The sequence below is a fragment of the Brassica napus genome, chromosome C1 (assembly GCF_020379485.1).
Source record: "Brassica napus cultivar Da-Ae chromosome C1, Da-Ae, whole genome shotgun sequence".
In the NCBI taxonomy this organism is placed as follows: domain Eukaryota; kingdom Viridiplantae; phylum Streptophyta; class Magnoliopsida; order Brassicales; family Brassicaceae; genus Brassica; species Brassica napus.
In genome coordinates this window covers 14,721,316-14,742,355 of record NC_063444.1, presented here as the reverse complement: position 1 = coordinate 14,742,355, position 21,040 = coordinate 14,721,316, and the positions used below count along the sequence as shown (strand labels likewise).

At 34.0% G+C, this 21,040-nt stretch overlaps 2 protein-coding genes, 1 long non-coding RNA gene and 1 pseudogene across 4 annotated transcripts; 2 read left to right on the top strand and 2 right to left on the bottom strand.

Moving 5' to 3' along the window:
* Positions 1 to 3,056: 3,056 nt before the first annotated feature.
* On the bottom strand, positions 3,057 to 4,454 carry LOC106428288 (squamous cell carcinoma antigen recognized by T-cells 3-like). The gene is made up of 4 exons (XM_022694251.2): positions 4,220 to 4,454; positions 4,045 to 4,099; positions 3,668 to 3,883; positions 3,057 to 3,484 (listed from the first exon to the last, which is right to left on the bottom strand). The coding sequence occupies exons 1-4, from the start codon at positions 4,291 to 4,293 to the stop codon at positions 3,116 to 3,118; spliced, it is 714 nt and encodes a 237-aa protein (XP_022549972.1). The 5' UTR covers positions 4,294 to 4,454; the 3' UTR covers positions 3,057 to 3,115.
* A 1,693-nt stretch (positions 4,455 to 6,147) lies between these two features.
* On the top strand, positions 6,148 to 7,691 carry LOC106428320 (F-box protein At1g30790-like). The gene has a single exon (XM_013869065.3). It carries the CDS (start codon positions 6,200 to 6,202, stop codon positions 7,481 to 7,483), a length of 1,284 nt encoding a protein of 427 aa, XP_013724519.2. The 5' UTR covers positions 6,148 to 6,199; the 3' UTR covers positions 7,484 to 7,691.
* Positions 7,692 to 10,349: 2,658 nt separating this feature from the next.
* LOC106428318 lies at positions 10,350 to 11,892 on the top strand. Of its 2 annotated transcripts, XR_007317901.1 has the most exons (3): positions 10,350 to 10,466; positions 10,556 to 11,205; positions 11,320 to 11,892. It is a non-coding gene; the product is annotated as an uncharacterized LOC106428318 (long non-coding RNA). The 2 variants fall into 2 exon arrangements; XR_001285603.3 differs by having other exon boundaries at positions 10,374 to 11,205.
* A 2,742-nt stretch (positions 11,893 to 14,634) lies between these two features.
* Positions 14,635 to 17,141, bottom strand: LOC106428273 (annotated as a pseudogene).
* Positions 17,142 to 21,040: the final 3,899 nt, after the last annotated feature.

Genomic DNA, 21,040 nt, shown 5'->3' with positions numbered 1-21,040 from the left:
GATAAATAATCAGAATTACCTAAAATCATGTAAAATATGACAAGTAAGCAAAATCTCACTAAGAATTATTTATTATAAATAAATAAAATTATGAATTAAAATTACTAAGAATATGATATATATATATATATACTTTAAACTGTGGAGAGCATGAGAAATAAAAAAAATATTAAAACATAAAGAATAAGTAAATTTCTTAAAATTGTGAAACATAAGACAAATAAACAATAAACAATGACAAATAATAAAAATTAACTAAAATTATGGAGAAGATGACAACTAAGCAAAATCAATTCTCAAATAATAGTATAGATAATGACTCAACCTAAATCATGAAATATGACATATAAGTTTTTCAAAATAATAAAACATAAAATATAATCAAAATATCTTAAAATCATAGAGAACATGATAAATTAAAAAAACAAATTATCAACTAAAATTATATATGACGAATAAATAAATTTATCAAATATAATTATTAAAAATGTAACAACTAAATGAGTTAATTTAAATATGAAAAGCATAATAAAGAAGCAAAATTAAAATTATCAAAACATAACAAATAAGTAAATTACCCAAAATTATGGTAAATAAGATACATGAGCAGTAAAAAATGACAATAATTAAAATTCACCTAAAATTATGGAAAATATGACAAGTAAACAAAATCTCACTTAGAATTATTTATTATAAATAAATTAAATTATGTATTAAAATTACTAAGAATATGAAATATATATATATATATATATATATATATATATACATATATAATTTAACTGTGGAGAGCATGACAAATAAGAAAAAAATAAAATTATTAAAACATGAAGAATAAGTAAATTTCCTAAAATTATGAAAATTAAGACAAATAAACAATAAACAATGACAAATAATCAAAATTATCTAAAATTATGGAGAAGATGATAGCAAAATCACTTTTCAAATAATAGTATAGATTACTAAACAAAACTATATAAAGGGTTTGTTATGTTTACAAAAATACTGTTTGAAAATTAAGTATCATATTAATGTGTTAAAAGGCTATGGTGTATAGTTTAACAATATAATAAATTTAATACAACTCTTTTTTTTTGTCAGCGAATTTAATACAATTATCAAAATACTTTACTAATCATTTTTTTTTTAAAAACGCAAATATGATCACAGATAAAAACGCAAATATGATTACAAAAAAAATACATATATGGTACAAAAAATACATATATGGTACAAAAAAATACACAATTATATACTTATGAAACTTGATTAATCTAATATATTTACAAAAATTATCTGTTCTATTAAATTCATATCATACAAAAATATTATTATACAAACACACAAACATATAAATTATATTAGGTAAAAAAATTTAAAAACAAAAAATATACCCGCCCTCGAGAGGGCGGGTCAATATCTAGTCTTATATATTAAAATAGAAGTCATGACTTAGTTCATGTGTAATTTTTTTTATTTGGACCATCCCATAGAAAGTTGTTTAAATTATATTAATTATTTTTAGTTATTCTAAAACAAAAACCAAATAGATATTCCTATATTTTCTCTGAAATTGTATATGAATAAAATCTTTTCATATCTTTTTTTCTACAAAAAAATATATTATTAATTTTCATTAAAATAAACCTTTAAAATATTTAATTAATTTCCTATTTATTTAGATAAATGAATATTTAATTTTTTACGTAATAATTTTTATAAAATTTTTGCTAATTTCGTGTTTATTTAAAACATAAATGTATATTTCATTTTAAATCAAATTTTTTTTAAATATCTAATTAATTTTGTAATTATAAATAAAATTATGTATAATTTTATATTAAATTTGTGATATTAATTTAATATAATAATTTTCAATTAAAATTTTGATCCTTAACCAATAATATATTTCAATTCATAATTTTGTATCACATAATATAAAATATGCTATCACTGAAAATTAAAAAAAAAATTATTGTACGTGAACTATAAAAATGTTGTATTTTAAAATATTATATCAAACAATTAGTAATATTGTAAATATTACAATTAGTCACGTAAAGCAAATAATTTTGTGTGCACAAACAAAAATAATCACCCACACGGTTGTGCGGTTCAAGATCTAGTTTATTTTATTTCATTAGTGGTATACAATTTTAACGTTAACCATATATTTAAATGTTTATATACCTATTTCAAATGTAAAAATTTTATAGTTTACATGGTGTAACAATCAATAGTTTAAAACCATCACATGTATTTGTCATTTTTTATTATATATTTATGTTACTGTATTTGGATTTTGTTATTAAACAAATTAATATATGTATGAAACAAGATATTTAAAAATTATTCTGTATCAAATTTATATTCAATTTTGACCCGCCAACCTTCAAAATCGTATTTCTTTGTAGCAATATATTTTACGTTTATTCATTTTAAAAATATATTCTTTATATATACAAAAAAATCTAAGATATATCAATTTTTATACATGTATCATATAGTTTGCAAATGTTAAGTGGTTATGTCATCGTATTATATTTTTAGTATAAATATTTTATATGTATGAAAATAAAATTAAAAATTTAATATAATTTATCATATTTAATTCAATAAAATATTTTTACTTTAACATGAATTATTATTATTATTATTATTATTATTATTATTATTGTAAATAGATAAAATAAGATATAATTTTTGTGTTTCATTTTGTAAACGATAATTGAATACATATTAATGAATAATAATAGTTCATTGCTAATTACAAAATTAGTTAAAATATTTACATAAACTTCCTGAAAGTTAAGATATTGTTAAAATATTTTTTAACAGATTTGTTAGAATTATATATATCTTATATATTAAAACAGAAGTCACAACCTTGATTCATGTGTGATTTTTAAAAAAATGGACCTAATGGATCTATTCATAGAAATTCATACTACATTTTAATTCAAACTAATAATAAATAAAAATTTTAAAATATTTTAATCATAGTTTTGATATCTTTTCATTTTAAATATAAATATCTTTTTTTTTTAAATCTAACAAATCTAAAAAAATACAGTCATCAGGTTTCCAAATAGACAAGTCTCTAGATTCAGATCCGTCACGCAATATGATTACAGATGGTAGGCATATTACAATTCAACTTCAACACAGAATACAGACAAATATTAACTGCAAAATAAGCCATACGCACCATTAAATGCTGAAACTTTTCCGTGTCGGATAAATCTTTCTTAGATATGTTTTCTTCAAGATGTGCACGTTCACTATACATCTGTTGTGCTTTCTTGTTTGCAACAGCAACCTGTGGAGAAACCTTACTCAAATCATCAGATCCAATATCAAGGTCCGTGCCCTGTTCCAACTCCCACGCCTTATATGTAATAAGGGTGGAGCTCAAATCTTTCAGCGGAACAGACAGGTGACGGTGAAATATGCTTCGAATCCTTTGTATCTGTTTATTCCTCTCCTGCAAAATAAAACGAGCTCTTAGTAAATTCAAAGAACTATAAACAAATGTAACTTTATGAAAAAATTGTTCTCCCGCATCTATCTCATAGAGGAATCTTCCTCGGACACAAACCTCGCTAACATGCTGCTAGAATGCAGTGAATAAAACTTAAATGAACAACATCAAGAAAATAAATCCCACCTCAAGGTCAGCCTTGTCAATAGTGTCTAAGATGCCTTGCTCGAACTCTCTATATCCTTCCCATATTCTATTGCCTTCAGTAACATGGAATCCCGCAGCCGGAATAGCACGTTCAAAAACATTCCTCATTTTTGAGACTCCATCAGGTGTATACCCATTTACGGATGGATCAAACTCACGCAAGAAGTTCAGGTATTCACACCAAAGAGATACAGACTGCATACAAGAACAAATATTAGCTTATTAATATAATAAAAGCCTCAAAGGTATACAATTCTTCCCACAAGTACTCACGAGTCACTACTTTATAATCAACAGAAGAAGAAAATGGTATACAATTCTTCGAGATGTTGTTTCCAGTAGAGAAGAGAACATACCTGATAATCAGAAAGTCCTCGTTCGTAAAGCTTAACAATTTCAGGCACATTATCACTGCAGAATGAACCGTATGCAAAGAAGGATTAAAGCAAAGCAAGTGAAGCCTAGGATGAAAACAGAAGTACAAGCAATAGATCATTAAAGAGACAAAAAAAACAGCAGATAATATCTTACCTAGAGGCTAAAGATGCCTCATCCCTAGCCCATTCAAGCCACAAAGAAGGACTCAACGGAAACATAGCACTCATAGCTTCCCTTGCTTCTCTTAGCTTCTCAAGGTTCGCTGTTTTCCTCAGAAGCTTTATATACTGGCAACAAAAAAAAGTTTGAAAACCTGTAAGAACCCATCCATCTCTAACGAGAGAGAAGAAAACGCACAACTCAAAAGGCTCTCAAGCAATAGCACAATTGTTCAAGTGTTATAGCAAAAGGGAAGAAGGTGAAGGGAGTGATTATTACTTGTACATAAGCGTCGTAGTTGAAGGGAGTGATTATTACTTGGACATAAGCATCTTACTTTAGATTTTCTTAAATTTATCAAATTGCAGTGGAAATAAAATAGAAAAATATTAATCAATGCTTTTTTCTTAGTTTTTATTTATTAGTTTGGTATCTAACAAAAAAATGTGAATGGTCTTTTCAACTCAAACCAACAAAATTTAATAAAATTTACAATATATATGATCTTAGAATAAAAACAGTTTAAAGTAAATTGTCAAATGTTTTATAGAATTAAAATATATTTTAGTAAAAAACAGTTTTAATGTATACTCATCCGTCCATAGGGCAGGCCAACCCTAGTTAAACGTAATACTAATCGAAATAAAATTCACAATAAATCAACAAATTGTAACAAAATCTTAAAAGTCGGGAGCGCCTCCAATGGTGAAACGCAAGGAACATTAGAAGGATAGCTTGGAGCCGATCCCTCTGAAGAAGAAGATGGTGACCCATCACCAAAAAGAAGTCTTTTGCGACGAGTCAAATGACAATGGCGTTTGAAGCGGCGACAAGAGCCCATGTAAGAAGCTAAAGGTCCTCCTCCCTTACGATATGGAGGTGGAGACACTGAGTAGATTGCCTGGAAAGTCGCTTATGAAGTTCCTATGCGTGTCCAAGATTTGGCATTCCCTTATCCGAAGCCAAAGATTGGTCGCTTCTTACTACGCTGCGAAGCCATCCCGTTTTATAGCCGCTTTCATCTAGATAAGTATTTTAAATGTTCAATATTTCTTAGTGTATTTTGGAAACATATTAGGAATTGAGAACATGTTTAGTACAAGATCTTTTCGAGGTTTTAAATGTTTCGGGTTCTATCGGATATCCATTTAGATTCGGATTCGGTTCGGATAATATCCATAACCCGAAATACCACAAAACAAGATCCATTCGGTATTTACGTCGGGTTCGGATCGGTTCGGATTCATTTTTATCGGATCAGATTCGGTTCGGGTTTTCGGGTTCGGTTTATTTACCGAGCCCTACTTTTTCTAATCATGCAACTCATCTGTCAATCAAATAAATTATATAAATGATGGAATGAGAATGTGTTGCAACATGCCTAGGCTAATATTATAATTACACTATGGAGGAGCAAGTTGTATTAATGAAGAAAGAAGGTTATACAAAAAAAAACGGTTATTGTCTTAACGCATATAAATGGTGTAAATATACATATTTTTGTGAAAAATATAATGTAAGTATTATTTATTATGATTGCATAAGAATAAGATAGTTTTCAAAAGTATAAACTATTTAGGCATATTTAACAGAAAGAAAGAAAAAAAAAACTATTTATTGAGTATGAATAGTTAGAAATTTTAAAAATAAAAGCATATAAAATACAATAGGTTAAAATAAACATATAGGCAAAAATATTAAAAGGAATCATATTTTAATATTTAAGAAACATAGTATGTTAAAACTGATAGCAATTAAACATAATACTCGAAATAAAATTCTAAGAAGGTTAAAAGTGAGTCCGACCGAACCTAGTTACAAAATCTATTTAAAATAGATGTGTCAGAGGTGTTAAAAAGTTAAGTTCAAACGAACGGCTGAGATCTGTCTGAATTAACTCCTTTGTCTTTACATATCGATCTAGATCTAGCATCAATACGAGTAGAATTAAGGGTTTCGTCGGGAGCGCCTCCAATGATGAAACGCAAGGAACGTGAGAAGGGCAGCTTGGAGGCGATCCCTCTGAAGATGGAGATGGTGATCCATCACCAAAAAGAAGTCTTTTGCGACGAGTCAAAGGACAATGGCGTTGGAAGCGGCGACAAGAGGCCAGGTAAGCAAAAGGTCCTCCTCTCTTACGATATGGAGGTGGAGACACTGAGGAGATTGCCTGGAAAGTCGCTTATGAAGTTCCTATGCGTGTCCAAGAATTGGTATTCCCTTATCCGAAGCCAAAGATTCGTCGCTTCTTACTACGCTGCGAAGCCATCCCGTTTTATAGTGGCTTTCACCAACAGTGTATTTGGTAAACCCGAGCGTCTCTTCATCATGTCGGGAGAGGAGGAGGAGGGAACTTCTTCTTTGGTTGCCAATCTAGACATGACAGTACCCTCAGTGACCTTGCCTCACGGCAGCGCCAAGTTTTCTTCCGTCCATGGCTTTCTCGCTTGTTTTGACTTGTCAAAGTTCATTATATGTAACCCTAGCACGGGGCAAGTCATTACCTTTCACTGCAAGGCAACGGGCACATCCTTGGGATACGATCCTGTAGATGATCAATTCAAAGCATTGACCCAGGTGACATCTATCTATGTTCATAACCCTAGTTCCATGGTGCACGAGGTTATAACACTTGGAAGAGGAGGAGTAGTATCTCGTACCCAAGTTACCTCCCCGCCTCATCACCCTCTAACTATGGGACGATGCATCAATGGTTTCATTTATTATGCTGCTTGGGCTCCAATTTTTGGAGCAACTCCTGTGTTTGTGTGTTTTGATGTTAGACATGAGAGGATACTAAGTTTTATCACAACGCCTAAGGATGTCATGCTTCGGGGGGCTTTTACCCTATTGATAGAATACAAAGGGAAGCTAGCTGTCGTTGTACCAGACTGTTCTAAATTTGGTCTTTCTTTCAACCGTTTTTATCTTTGGATACTGGAGGATTCGACGAAACATGAGTGGTCCAAACAAACATTTGAGCTTCCCTTGTCTCTTCCCTTCTCTCCTGCGGCGGGTGAGCGTATGATTTCCCAAGGAACCAACAAGGCTGGTGACATCGTTTTCTCCCCAACAACTCTGCCAGGCCGTGCCCAGCCCTTCTATGTTTTCTACTTCAACCCAGACACGAAAAACATTAGAAGAGTCAGGATCCACGGAGTCGCTGATACTGAAGAGTTCTGGAGCCGTTATGGACTCACTGACGTTTGTCGCGCCTCCTTCTCACCCCAACACGCTGATAGTATTGCTTCTTTATAAATGTGTGTGTGTTTTTAAGAGCTTTTGATAAACAAAACTAAACTCTGGGGATTTTCATCAAATATTTATGCACCAAACTTGTTTTTGTTATCTTTAGTTACTTGCATTTGTTTCTTCTTCCTTCTTTATTTTTTGTTTATTCTAGTTTCACAACTCGTTACTTATATTTGTATATATTGTCTAATAATATGCACTAGATTTCTTTCAACTTGTCTTGCTACCTGTGTTCTCTGTTTTGAGTCAATGATGTTTCCTTGCGACAGCCATATCCCTTAAAATCTCAGCCTGGTTGTGTATGAATGTAGCCAACTGTTGTACTCAGCTGTTTCTGTTTATGCTAACTGTTGCCTGCACCATCTTTTGTTCATTGTGACCGAACAACCAGAGCCTGCAGCAGCTGTATCAGTTGTGAGAATCATCTCGTTCCTTTCTACCATATTATGCAATAGGTGCACAGCTTTCTTCTCTTGTTAATCAGTTTCCTTGATTTTGAAATGATTTTTCTGAGAGGATTGCTTGTTTTGTTGGTGGGTGTGGGGTGGCATGAGCAAACTTGAAGCCAAGTGCATTGTTTTGGCTTTGTGTGCATTGAAAGATCTTACCTCCTTATGTTACAGTCCAAGATACATTTACTCTTGTGTTTAGGCTTGTGTGCTTTGAAGGTGATGATGATAATAAAACAAGTTATGTTAAACGAATACCAGATGGCACATGATTATTATTATTTTTTTTTTTTATGAGTGGAATATTATGGGTAGACTAGTATTATGATCCCACTATGCAGGAGCCCATTATATTCATGAAATGTTATACCAAAAAAAAAACGGTTATTATCTCAAATCATACTAGACTTTGATCCGCATGGGCACGCGGATGTATTTTTTCAAAAATATGTTTCTATTTGTTTTTTCATGTCACTAATACTTGGACTAGACAAAATATCGAATCTAAAAGAACCGACCCCGATCCGAAAAATTAGTACCAAACCCGAACTGAAATTGATTAAATATCTCAATTATTCAAAATGTTAGTTGAACCGAAACCGAATCCGATTCGAACCGAAGTATTTCGGGTACCGAATGTATCCGAAATAGATTTATATACTTATATATTAGTTATTTTCTTAGATTTAATGTATATAAAAACATCTAGAATATATATGATATTTTTAAGCTAGTTTAAATACTTGAAAATATATATAAATAGTTAATAGTAAATATCTAAAATAGTAAAAGTATACTTAAAACACCAAAAATATTTAAAACAATTATTGATTCTCTATCCAAATATTTGAACTTAACTAATTTATATATTAAGTTTATGTATTCTGATATATGTTATTCAAATTTATATTTAATATATTATTTTGTTTATATTTTTTTAAAAAAAATTGAAGTATATAATGAATTTTAAAAATTTAAGAGTAATTAAATGGGTTATCTGAACCCGCAAAAATCCAAAGCGAACCCGAACTGAAATTTAAAAATATTCTTATAGGGCTGAAATTTTTGACCCCAGAAAACCAGATAAATAGTTTCTCATAATATAATGAATTTCTAATTTTTTGAAAATATAAACCCATTACTTTTTTTCTTAATATACTGGTATCCATGTTTCCAAACAAACCTATATTTTAAAACTGCAATCTATATTTCCAAACAAATCTCATTTTTTAAAACTGCAATCCATGTTACCAAACAAATATTTTTTTAAAAAAATTGCAATCCATGTTTGCAAACAAATTTTTTTTAAAAAATTTCTAAATTATTTCTAGAATATGAGTGTTTTAAAAAGTTTAACACAATAATAAGTATATATTTTGATAAAAAAATATTTTACATATATAAATACTTTGATGTTTGATTGAACTATTTGAAAACATAAATAAAACTTATTATACTGGTTTTACATTAGTAAGACATAAACTAATAAAAAGATTATGTCTGCATGTGCGGGTAAAACACCTAGTTAATCAAATAAAATTCACAATAAATAATAAAATTGTAAGAAAGTTGAAAACAAAAAACAACTCGTGCAAAACCTGATTTGACAATAATGTCTAAACTCATTAAGTTGTGGAATCCTGATAGTCATCTATTTTTCTGCAAATTTGGGAAGAGAATCACATAGTATTTTAAATAACCACAATTCAATAAACTTACCCAAGATCACAAAATATCTTCTTTCAACTAACATTGGTATAGTTATATAATTAACACAATGATCTCGTGAACAAACAGAAAAGGAGTATGAATATTTTTGATGTTTGTTTGCATAGAATAAAAAGTAGTAAAATCATTGATGGTAAAAGAAAAGTCGAAGTGATTTATACAATTTTTGTAGGTGAGTTGGGATAGTGGACATGAAAACAATTATAAAGATCATGGGTGCCATAATGTCTTTTGTATAAACTGTTTATTTTCGATTACTTTTTAAGACAAAATTTTTTTAATTTATTTTTAAATGACATATGTTAGTCAAAAAATTGTGGACTTCTATTTTATAGTATAAAAGACACATTTAAACTGATGAAACTTAGATTTTTTTTCATATACATGTAACATGTTTTTCAAAAAACTAACACCATGGAAATTGGTGACGTACCTCATTGTTAGTGTTAACATATACCTTACAACAAAAATATTTCTTACATAATTACTTTACATCTAACACTACTAAAAGTCGAATATGAAGAGCAAAGAGGATGTCCACGTGGACCATTAAAATCAACCAATGAGGTTGCTTAGTTTTTCCACGTCAAACCGAATTGGACCGGTCTTGGGCTGTATTTTTTTTTAACCGTGAAAAACGAAGAAACATGTTGATCAAAAGCCGTGGTCCGATAAAGTCGGATAATGTCGTGAATCTTTGACGTCTCTCTTCTCTTCGCTCTTTAGAAACCCTAAATGAATCTCTTCGACAACTCCTCCCTTGGCCGTTTCCCCTTCCTCAACGGATCGATCAATGGACACCGTATTCATTAGTGAGCAATGAATCCTCTGAGTTTCTCATTAATGGACTCCTTTCGCCTTATCCTCTCTACCTCTCTTTATAAGTCTCTTCTTTTCACAGAATTGTTACAGAAAAAAAAAAAACACTCAAACGATGAATTCCAGCAGAAAATTCCAAAACGATCTTACCGCGAATAAACCAAACGGAAAAGACGTTGTCTCCTCAGAAGTCTCCGGCGATCCTAAGTGGAAGAAACCAAACGGCAAATCCGTTGACTCCTCCGCCGAGCCGCTATGTTCAATGATAAAAAAAAAAGGAAGAGGTCGTCTCAACTGGAGATCTTCCCACGCTCATCTCAGACTCCAACGAGCAGGTAACTCATGATTTCACTATACTTTATTACTCAGATCAAAATTGAAACAACTAATGGTAGTCACCTCCGCTACTGACTGCTGAAAAAAGAAAAAAGAAAAAAGATCAAAGCTTTATTATTATTATTTTCTCTTTTCTTCTTTGTATGACTGCGAAAGATTTTTCATTCTGTGTATTAACTGATAGTTCAACCGATTGCTTTATAACTACGATGTTATCTTATATTTTCTTCTCTTCGTTTTTGTTCTCTGTTTCTTTTTGTGTGAATCTAATTGATAAAAATGTTCCTCTTGGACATGTAAACTGGTTTCTGACTGGTGCTTGAAGCCCTTGAAGATATACCTCTGTATATTGACTTCTCTCTATGAAAAATTACTCTTCTAAAAGGATGAGAGCAGGTAACTAAATTTTTTTAGCTTTTGAATATTTTTAGTTGTTGAATCTTTTAGTGGTTTCTGCTTTGTAGCTCTCAAGCTGTTTTGATGGTCGTTACATGTTTTTGGATCTTGCAGTTTTCTATTTTCAGAAAATGATCATACCGTCGGAAGCTCGATGGAGAGCTGGAAGATGCAGAGCAAAAGGTCCCGGAAATTAGGAAGACAGATAACAACGTGTGTGAGTTGTCTATGATACAAGAACCGGCAACTAATGGGGTAAAGAGAATGATGGAAACCATGGAGATTCTAATGACGCTGAATGAGTTGATAACATCAATGCCGACAGTGGTTTTCCTGAGGCAGAGTATCCTGGTGACGATATTCCTGGAGCTGGAGCTGGAGCTGTTACAACAAAGCTCTCTCGAGGTGTGACCAGGGAAGCCCCAGAAACAAGCATTTGGGATGGTAGAAGGAACTACAACCGCCACAGCTGTCTTACCTCCTGAACCTGTTCCAAGTGGATTCACTGCTGGGAGGTCACCGCTGCAGGAAGACACGTTGCTGCTGTTTTTTTTCTCCTTTTTCTTTCCTTTCTCACTGTGAAATATTGATTTAAATGTTTACAAATTGAACTCCCTCCAGAATAAAATTAGACTCATGTACGTGATCGATGTACAGTCCCAGACTGTTGAAGCATTATTCAGCCAAGAAACAAGAATCGCGTGTTAGATTTATCAGCATCCGGCTAATGGATCCCCAATCCTGTACTCTCGCGCTGCAAGCTTATTTAGAAGTGAGATCACTACTTTGATGTCACCAAATGAAGAAGAAAATATAACATACAAAAATCTTTCTTTTGCTAGCTATGTTACAATTTTAATTTTGATACTAAAATCAAGAAAACTAATATGGAGTAGAGAGCATCAATGGTTGCTCAGTTTGCTGCAGAAACCATCTTAAGAAGGGTCCATGTCGGAACATAAATATGATGACACGCTATCAATTGAACTTATCTTTGCTCCATTAGAAGCTGAGCTTAAGCTTGCACGATCAGAGATATTTAATTCGTCTGCATAAGTTTAATTGTTTGCATAGGACATAAAATTTATCACGACACTGATACTGCTTTGTTTATGCGTATATTGGGAAACTTCAAAAAATAATCGGTCTTTGGATCATCTCACTAACTCAAAATAAAATTGTGAAAGAAAAAATGAAAAATGGGAATTTGATTGAAGTAAAATATCGTCCAAAGTTGTATGCCGACTTTCTTTATATTTCTGGTTCGATTGTAATATATGTATAAATTAGGTATATTATTTCTTCAAAAGAATATTTTTATTATATAAAATTAACCATGTGAATATGATACAATAAAAAACATATTTCAGTATATACTTCTTAATTTTTATTTTCTTCATATTTCTTCATATTGATATTATTCTTTATTTTATGATGATTAATTTTTTTTCTGAGAAAGACAAAATAACAAAAATTATATTTTAAATAGAAATATAAATGATAAAATCAAAACTAAAGTATAAAGAAAAAAATCATTTATAAAAAATTAAAATATCATTTTTTAAAATAATAATGTTTATATACAGTTAGTGTTCTTTTTCGTAACTGGAGATGATGCCACATGACCTAAAATATCGAAAACCACATTAAAGTAAAGTTTTTCTTCAAATTTATTGGATATGCAATACCGTGTGATTTAGACGGCAAAACATGCCATCATTTTGATTGGTTTCCCTCTCATTTTGAAGAAGTAATTCAGATGGCGAAACATGCAACCACATGCAATCCTTATAATCTTCTCAGACTATGGTTAATTAATTTATTCACTTTTCTTACAATAATTTCAGGACCAGTAATGTAGAAAGTGAAATAAATTATATCTTCATATTACTGCACAAGTGACCTATCATTGTTTACATGTGCTGTGCATATATGATCTGAATATGATCTGAATAGTAGAAAGTGAAATAAATTATATCTTCATTTTACCGCACAAGTGACCTATCTTCCTCTGAGTTTCTTTATACGCCGCTTACCGTGTTCAACTACGGCTTTTGTTCTGTCACAAGGAGTCCTATGTCGTTAAGGTTTTTGATTCTTGAATATTCTCTTCACCAAGTTTATATAGTGAGCTGATTCATTCTTCATTTTCTCTGCATCATCAGATGCAGTTTATGATTATTTTTTTAAGGCAGAGCATCCGTCTACTTTCTACCTCACGTATTATAATTTGAAAATTTTCTCTGGCGAGATGGATCGTTACGAGCTAATGGTGAAGTTCCAAAGTGATCTGAAGATTATAAGTGATTGCCTTGATGCTTGGTCCTCATTTTGTTATTTTCTCTAGCAGGAAATATATGTTGAGAAACTTCATCAAAGGGACTATTCTAATCTCAAACTTGAAGTAAATTAATTTATTTCCATTTTTACACTTAGGAATATAATTTGCTACTTGATATCATCGGTGTTAGCTATTTTAGATGAGAATCTCAACCTCTCATTAAACCCCTTTTATGCATAAGTCATCAACTATACGTCGAATAAGGCTTACAAGAAGAGCATGCAACACTTTTCCTTTTTGGTTTCTCATCTAAAACTCTTAACTTCACTTTAATACTTTTTTGGTTTCTCATCTAATACCATTATTTTATTGGCATGCTCCCTCCAGAGTTGCAGGCGTAAGTGTATGGTTCACATGTTTCTTTTGATGAGACTGAAAGGTTTGTGGAAATTACTAAAAAAAATACTTCTTACCAGGCAAATGGACAAAATGTGATCATGACACCGTAAATGTGGGTTCTGATCTTAAGCTATAGAGGTGAAGTGAATAGTGTGTTTATTGTATTAACATGCTAGACTTGATCAATTGAGTAGCTTCAAATTGCTTTTTCTTGCAGAGTGCATACTCTGTATGGAGCGCGAGATTAAAGAAATCATGGAATCCAGTCCGAGAAAGGATATATAGTGCTCTCTAAAGACGATAAAGAAGTTGGGACTAACTAAGAGGGAGGGCGGCAAGAAGATTTTGTCTTAAGATTAGTCTAAAGTGATTCCCTGATCAGATCATTGTCACGTGAATGATTATAAGTGTATGCAGTCTTAAATATCAAGTTTTGGTAATGGTTTGTCTTAAAAAATTGTTCTTTAGTTTGGTTTGGCTTGGACAATGATACTACTTTTACATTTGGATCAATTTTTTATACAATTTTATTTCTATTATAAAACTTTTCAATCTCATAAGAACCCAAAGATTCTAAAATCAAAACAAGGTTTAAATCAGTTGTAAATCTTACACATTTTTATACAGAACAAAAACTTTCTTTTTAAGTTAACAAAAAATTATACGAATACCCCGGGCATAGTCCGGGAAAACCCCTAGTAACAATAACAAAACAAAATAACAGGATTGTAAAAATCTATGATAATCTATAAATATGGATTAACATAATTGTTAAAGTGTATGAAAAAAATTCAGTTATTTTAAAAATCTATAAACTTTAGAAATCCACAAAATCTCTTGTGCTCCGAGTGAGAGAGAGAGACGGCAAACTAATGAGACATACAAAACGACTTCCTAGAATTGAGAGGAAAAGAGGATTTGCATACCACTCCTTTAGCGTTTCTCTGCCTGAGTAATGCCACAGCTTGGATCAGCGAGTTCGTTAGTCTACTCCGAGCAAGGTCATGGACAACGCCTTTTGCCTTTTCCACATCAATACTGAATAGTTTGCCTCCTTGAGCTCTCTCGTATCTGCTTTATGTTCTGTCTTCCTTGGTTAACAGCAGTTTCTTTCGCGTTTGCCATTTTTGTGGTTGTTATGTTCTTTATAACCTTCTCTGTTAGTGGCTGAGGCAACCCAACTTGTTCTTGTTTCTGCAGCTCGTCTAGCTGCTCTACTCTAGCCTTTGTCAACTGCCCATCAGCTAGAATCACTGCAGCTTGTTGCCTGAACTCCTGCTCGGCTAAACCTACGTGAATGTTGACTATTTCTTTCGAAGTTAATCCAAGGATCCCACCAAGCTGATTCAGAAGCAAGTACTCTGAGTCGTCTCTCTTTGTTGTGATCTGGGCGCCGAACGGGATTCTTGTTACCTCTCCTGTTAGACAGTAGAGCAAGTATTGTTTTGTAGAGATCGATCCTGTCCCTCTCGGGAAGGTCGTTTTTAAGAGTTATCTCAGTCTGGCCAGGCTTTCCCATCTTCTCCGCGAGTTCTTTGTCAGGTCTTGTCTTTCTGAGCGATTCAAGGCAATCATCTTCTTGAGCTCCTTTGCTGACTCTCTGCGGTTCTCTGCCGCTCTTGCTCGTCTGATATATAGTTTGTGAAAACCCTACGGACCTGCATCAATGAAGGTTTATCTTATTAATACCAAAATATGGGGAAAGTAAAGAGTGCGATGATACTCACAGCCTTGCTAGCAACAGACATGGCAGTCTCTCTGATAACCGAAGAAGACCATGAGCAGCCTTTCTTACTGATTTGCGAGTTTCAGCATTCGTAACCATCTCACTCCAGAAGAAATTGCTTCTCTGACAACCTGCAAAAGTGGTAACGAATAAGTATCTGTATTCAAATATGGTCAAAAGGAAGTTAACGGAAACGGATTGAAAACAGGCAAAAAATTACTATTAACATGAGAGTTTAAAAAAACAGCGTTAAAACTGCAGCACTAAGACGAAAGACCATAGGAACAAACTAGGACACAGACGGGGACTAATAAGCTGGATTACCTTTTCAAATATGCTTCCGCAGATTTCTGCATTAGCTGCCTCAATAGTTTGCTGAGGAATACAGAGCATGACTCTTACCCTTAACAAAGCAGCGACATTGTCATCGCTCGGCTCTCCATCAGAACAAATTGTTGAAGCTTCTGCCTGTAGATTTCTGAAGAAAAGCAGGTTATTGTCAGATGACTGGGAAGGAAAGACTTCATTCAATAGACATCAAAACTGTTAGATAACAGCATGTAAACCCACACGAAAGTGCCAGACTTGTTGCAAGTCTGTTAAGAACCAAAATTCACAACAATTTAAGCTAGTTTGCAAGGTAAGGGACCAGCAGGTTCACAAGCCATCAACCAAATTGATAAGAATCTAGTTTTCCATGGACCCATCCATCGTATCTTTGGGCCATACAGTGGTAAGTTAAACTATATAACGAAACAACATAAGGTCAGGTGGTCCCAATATACCTTCATGGATTGCAAGTCTTTTACGGTATGCCTTAGACGTGAAATCAACACTAATAGCTTCAGCCTCCCGTGTCCCCAGTCCGAGAATGTTTCTCAATTGGCTCACTGCCACAAGCTGCCATTCAGCAGAAAGATGATCAGAAATGAAATTGCAAGGGACGGAGATAGAGAAAAACAGAGTCTGAAACACATGCTCCATAACGTACTCACTTTACTATATATTAACTGATACAAATCTGGTTAGCTTACCTTGTTTTCTTCAACGCGCCCACTCGATATAGCATCTGTAACATATGCTCTATAAAGTAGCTTTAAATCATCCATCCTCCTCTCAAAATCAGCTCACCACCTATGCCATAGAGATCCAACGTTAATGGCCTATAATTAAAATCATTTACAGCAAAAGAAAGCAATTCAGAGAACAGCTTTAGAATCTGACGATTGTTTTGATTAAACTGCTAAAAGAAACTGATGGATTCTTCTACAAACTTATAGGGATCACAGAAACAAACTAAAGTTTTGGTGAAATCTCTTAATTATCTGATATGACGGATGTTACAACTCATTTCAAAGTAGACACTTCTGATGGATTAGTTGAAGTACCATTTTTTGGTTCCTCAGTTTCTTCTTCTTGATCAGCCTCTCATCTTGAAGAAGACGAAGAACAACTTTTGGCTTTTTCGCTTTCGAAGAAGCTTCTTCGTGAAGACTTATGCTCAAAACAGACAATATCATACTAAGCTAGGAGTTAATAATTGTGACGTACATTTGGCTTTAGTAGAGCGAGGGCATCTAGTCCGTCACAACATCATTAACTACAATTTTTTTCCAAAAAGAGAACTAACCTGAGCTCCGGGAAGCTTGTTATCCCAGCTAGGTACGCCACAGTATGGGCTATCCCTGAAGGCACTAGCTTTCCGAGCCATTTCGTGGCTGGTAACATGATCAAGATAGGTTAACATGGGCTATCCCTGAAGGCACCAAAATTTTTAAAGAAAATTATATAAATATAAATCTATAAATTGGTAAAAAAAAAATTTATTAAATCAGTCTCCAAAGCCCTGATAAAGTGATAAGACATTAGATTAAGACATGACAAAACATAACTGAGTGTCTAGATTAACTGTTAGTACTTTTGTTTTGTTGAGCTTACATTTCTGAGCGTTGAAGAACATGAGAGCTTTACGGAGAGCGACAGTGTAGTTGTCAGGTTTAGGTTCCCTCTGTTTGTGGTGCGGCGCGTGCCTTACGATCATGGTTATGGAGCCACCGAGAAAGGTGTGAAGATGAAGCAATAAGAAACAAGATGATTGGTTAAGGTCTCAAGACAATGGAGATACCACTACAAGGGACAAGCATGCATGGTTGGTTAAGGTCTCAAGACAATGGAGATGCCACTACAAGGGACAAGCATGCATGGTGGGTTAAGGTCTCAAGACAATGGAGATGTCACTACAAGGGACAAGCATGTATGGTGGATTAAAGTCTCAAGACAATGGATTATTAGTTTATCATATCTCATCTACCATTTGCCATACTTGTAACCCTTATATATATGGGATGTTCCCATAAGCAAATCAATCAAGCAAATAAGATTCTCCTTATTTACTCTATCTCTCTCTACTTTCTAGATTAAACATCTCTCTCTCTCTTGTTCTTCACTATGTTCTTCAATTTCTAACATGGTATCAGAGCATCCAAGCTCTTGAACACCAAACTGCTTCCGCAAATTTACTCTATTCACCTTACTCTTTCACTTGTTTGGTTTACTTTCTTCATTTCTAGAGAACATATCTTGGCTTCCCTTGTTTTCTCTCTTGCCTAGCCTCAGAAATTCAAATTTCTCCTTGGCAAATTTTTTATTTTTTACCCGCTAGACAATAGCAAGCAAAGATGGAGCAGCACAAGCTAGTTAGGATTCCAGTCATCCTGAAAGGTCCTAACTACATTACCTGGTCGAGATTGACCAGGACAGCTCTTGGAGGAAGAGGTCTATGGGAGCACATCACCACAAGTGAGGCCCCAAGACAAATCACCCAAGGAGAAGATGGCAAGGAGGTTGTAGTGGTAGATGAAGGCAAATGGGGTCAGGAGGATCTCATGGTGCTGTCTATCTTGCAAGGCTCACTTGATACTCCTATCATGGAGTCTTACTCACATTGTGAGACTGCAAAGAAGCTATGGGATACCTTACACAAGGTATATGGCAACACTTCAAACCTCACCAGAATTTTTGAGGTTAAGAGGGCAATCAACAACTTACAGCAAGAGGAGATGGACTTCACCAAGCACCTTGGGAAGTACAGCCAGCTGTGGTCTGAACTTGAGATGCTGAGACCAAGTACCACTGATCCTAGTACACTAGAAGAGAGGCGTGAGCAAGACAAGGTCTTTGGATTGCTTCTCACACTCAACCCAAGCTTCAATGATGTACTTAAACACATATTGAGAGCTAAAGAGCTTCCAAGCTATGATGATGTGTGTGCTCAACTTCGGAAGGAGCTAGGCTCAGATGGTCTCTTTGGTGGAAAAGGGGAACTGTCTATGGCAAACAAAGCTGAGAAGATGGAGAGTGCTTCAGTCAACAAAGCACACTTCAAACCAAGAAGAGGAGGAGACAAGTCTGTGACTTGTGAGCACTGCAAGAATCTAGGCCACTCCAAAACCAATTGTTGGATCCTCCATCCTCACCTCAGACCTGCTTCAACCAACAGATACAACCAGGCCAAAGCACATGAAGCAAGAGCTCATGAAACCACAGTACCAGGCTCCATGCGCATAGGAGAAGATGGAAGAGCTATGATCTCAACCACCCACACTGGTGGATCCACATCCCATGCCATGTCCCAGCCATCCCCTGATGATGCCTTCATCCGCAAGTCAGACATTGAAGCCCTTATCAAAGCTATCAATGCAAACTCTGGTAACATCAGTGTCAATGCTTTAAATTCTATTCACAGTGCTTCACATACTACTAGACCTTTGATCATCGATTCGGGAGCTTCTCATCATATGATTAGGGATGCTAGACTGATTAGTGATGTTAAACCTGCTCTAGGGAGTGTAGTGATTGCTAATGGTGATAGAATTCCAATTGAAGGAGTAGGAAACTTGAAACTGTTTGATAAGGAGTCTCAAGCTTTTTATATGCCTACTTTCACATCCAACTTATTATCTGTTAAGAGAGCAACCAATGATCTAAATTGCAATGTTATTTTCAGTCCTAATGATGTGTGCTTTCAGGATATTAAGACCAGGAAGATGCTGGGAAAGGGTGTGAGCAAGGGAGAGCTTTACTTGCTTGAAAACACCAAGCTTTCAAATTTATCTTGTGCTTTCAATTCTGCTTCTGTGTTAGCTAGTGATGTTTTATGGCATGCTAGATTAGGTCATCCTCATTATCGTGCCTTAGGACTGATGTTACCTAATCTATCTTTAAAGAGTGGAAGTTGTGAGGCTTGTATTCTTGGTAAACATCAGAGATCTGTTTTCCTAATTCTAAGACTATTTATGAAAATTGCTTTGATCTTGTGCACTCTGATGTTTGGACAGCACCTTGTATGTCTAGGGAGAACCATAAATATTTTGTTACATTCATAGATGAAAAATCAAAATATACATGGCTCACCTTGATTCAAACTAAAGATAGAGTTTTAGAAGCTTTTATTAACTTCCAAAACTATGTATCTAACCATTTCAATTCCAAGATCAAAATTTTTAGGTCTGATAATGGCGGAGAATATACAAGCACTGCTTTCAAACATCACTTAGCAAATCATGGCATAATCCATCAAACAAGTTGCCCATACACACCACAACAAAATGGAGTTGCTGAAAGGAAGAATCGCCATCTTATGGAGGTTGCAAGGAGCATGATGTTCCATACCAATGTTCCAAAGAGGTTCTGGGGAGATGCTGTGGTCTCAGCATGTTATTTGATCAACAGGATCCCCACCAAAGTCCTCCAAGATAACTCTCCCTTTCAGGTATTAAACAAAATAAAACCTCCAATTGATCACTTGCGTGTTTTTGGGTGTGTGTGCTATGTCTTGATACCAGGGGAACAGAGAAACAAGCTTGAAGCCAAGAGTGTCAAAGGCATGTTCATAGGATATACTCATGCGCAGAAGGGGTACAAGTGCTACATACCTGAATCAAGAAGAGTTATGGTCTCAAGGGATGTTAAGTTTGTGGAATCAAAGGGATACTATGATGAGAAGAGTTGGGAAAGCCTTCAGGATCTCTCACAAGGATCTTCAGATAGGGCAAACAACTTGAGAATCATTCTGGAAAACCTAGGCATCAGCCAGCCTCAAACAAGTGGCGTACCGAGCACTTCACATATACCTCCAGTTGTGGATGAAGCTACATCAATTGAAGAAGCAGTCCATCCTGATCATGAGGGGGGAAACCAACCTAATTTGCAAGTTATCCATGAGGAAGCTATCCCTGAAGAAGATATCCATGACGAAGCTATCCACGAGGAAGCTATCCAAGAAGAAGCTATCCAAGAAGAAGTTGTTAATGATCAAGATGGAATGCAACAAGAAGTTCAACCATTAAGGAGGAGTACAAGGGTGAAGAAACCATCTCAGTGGATGGACACCAAAGTATACTTCAACAACAATGCAGTAGCTCATCCTA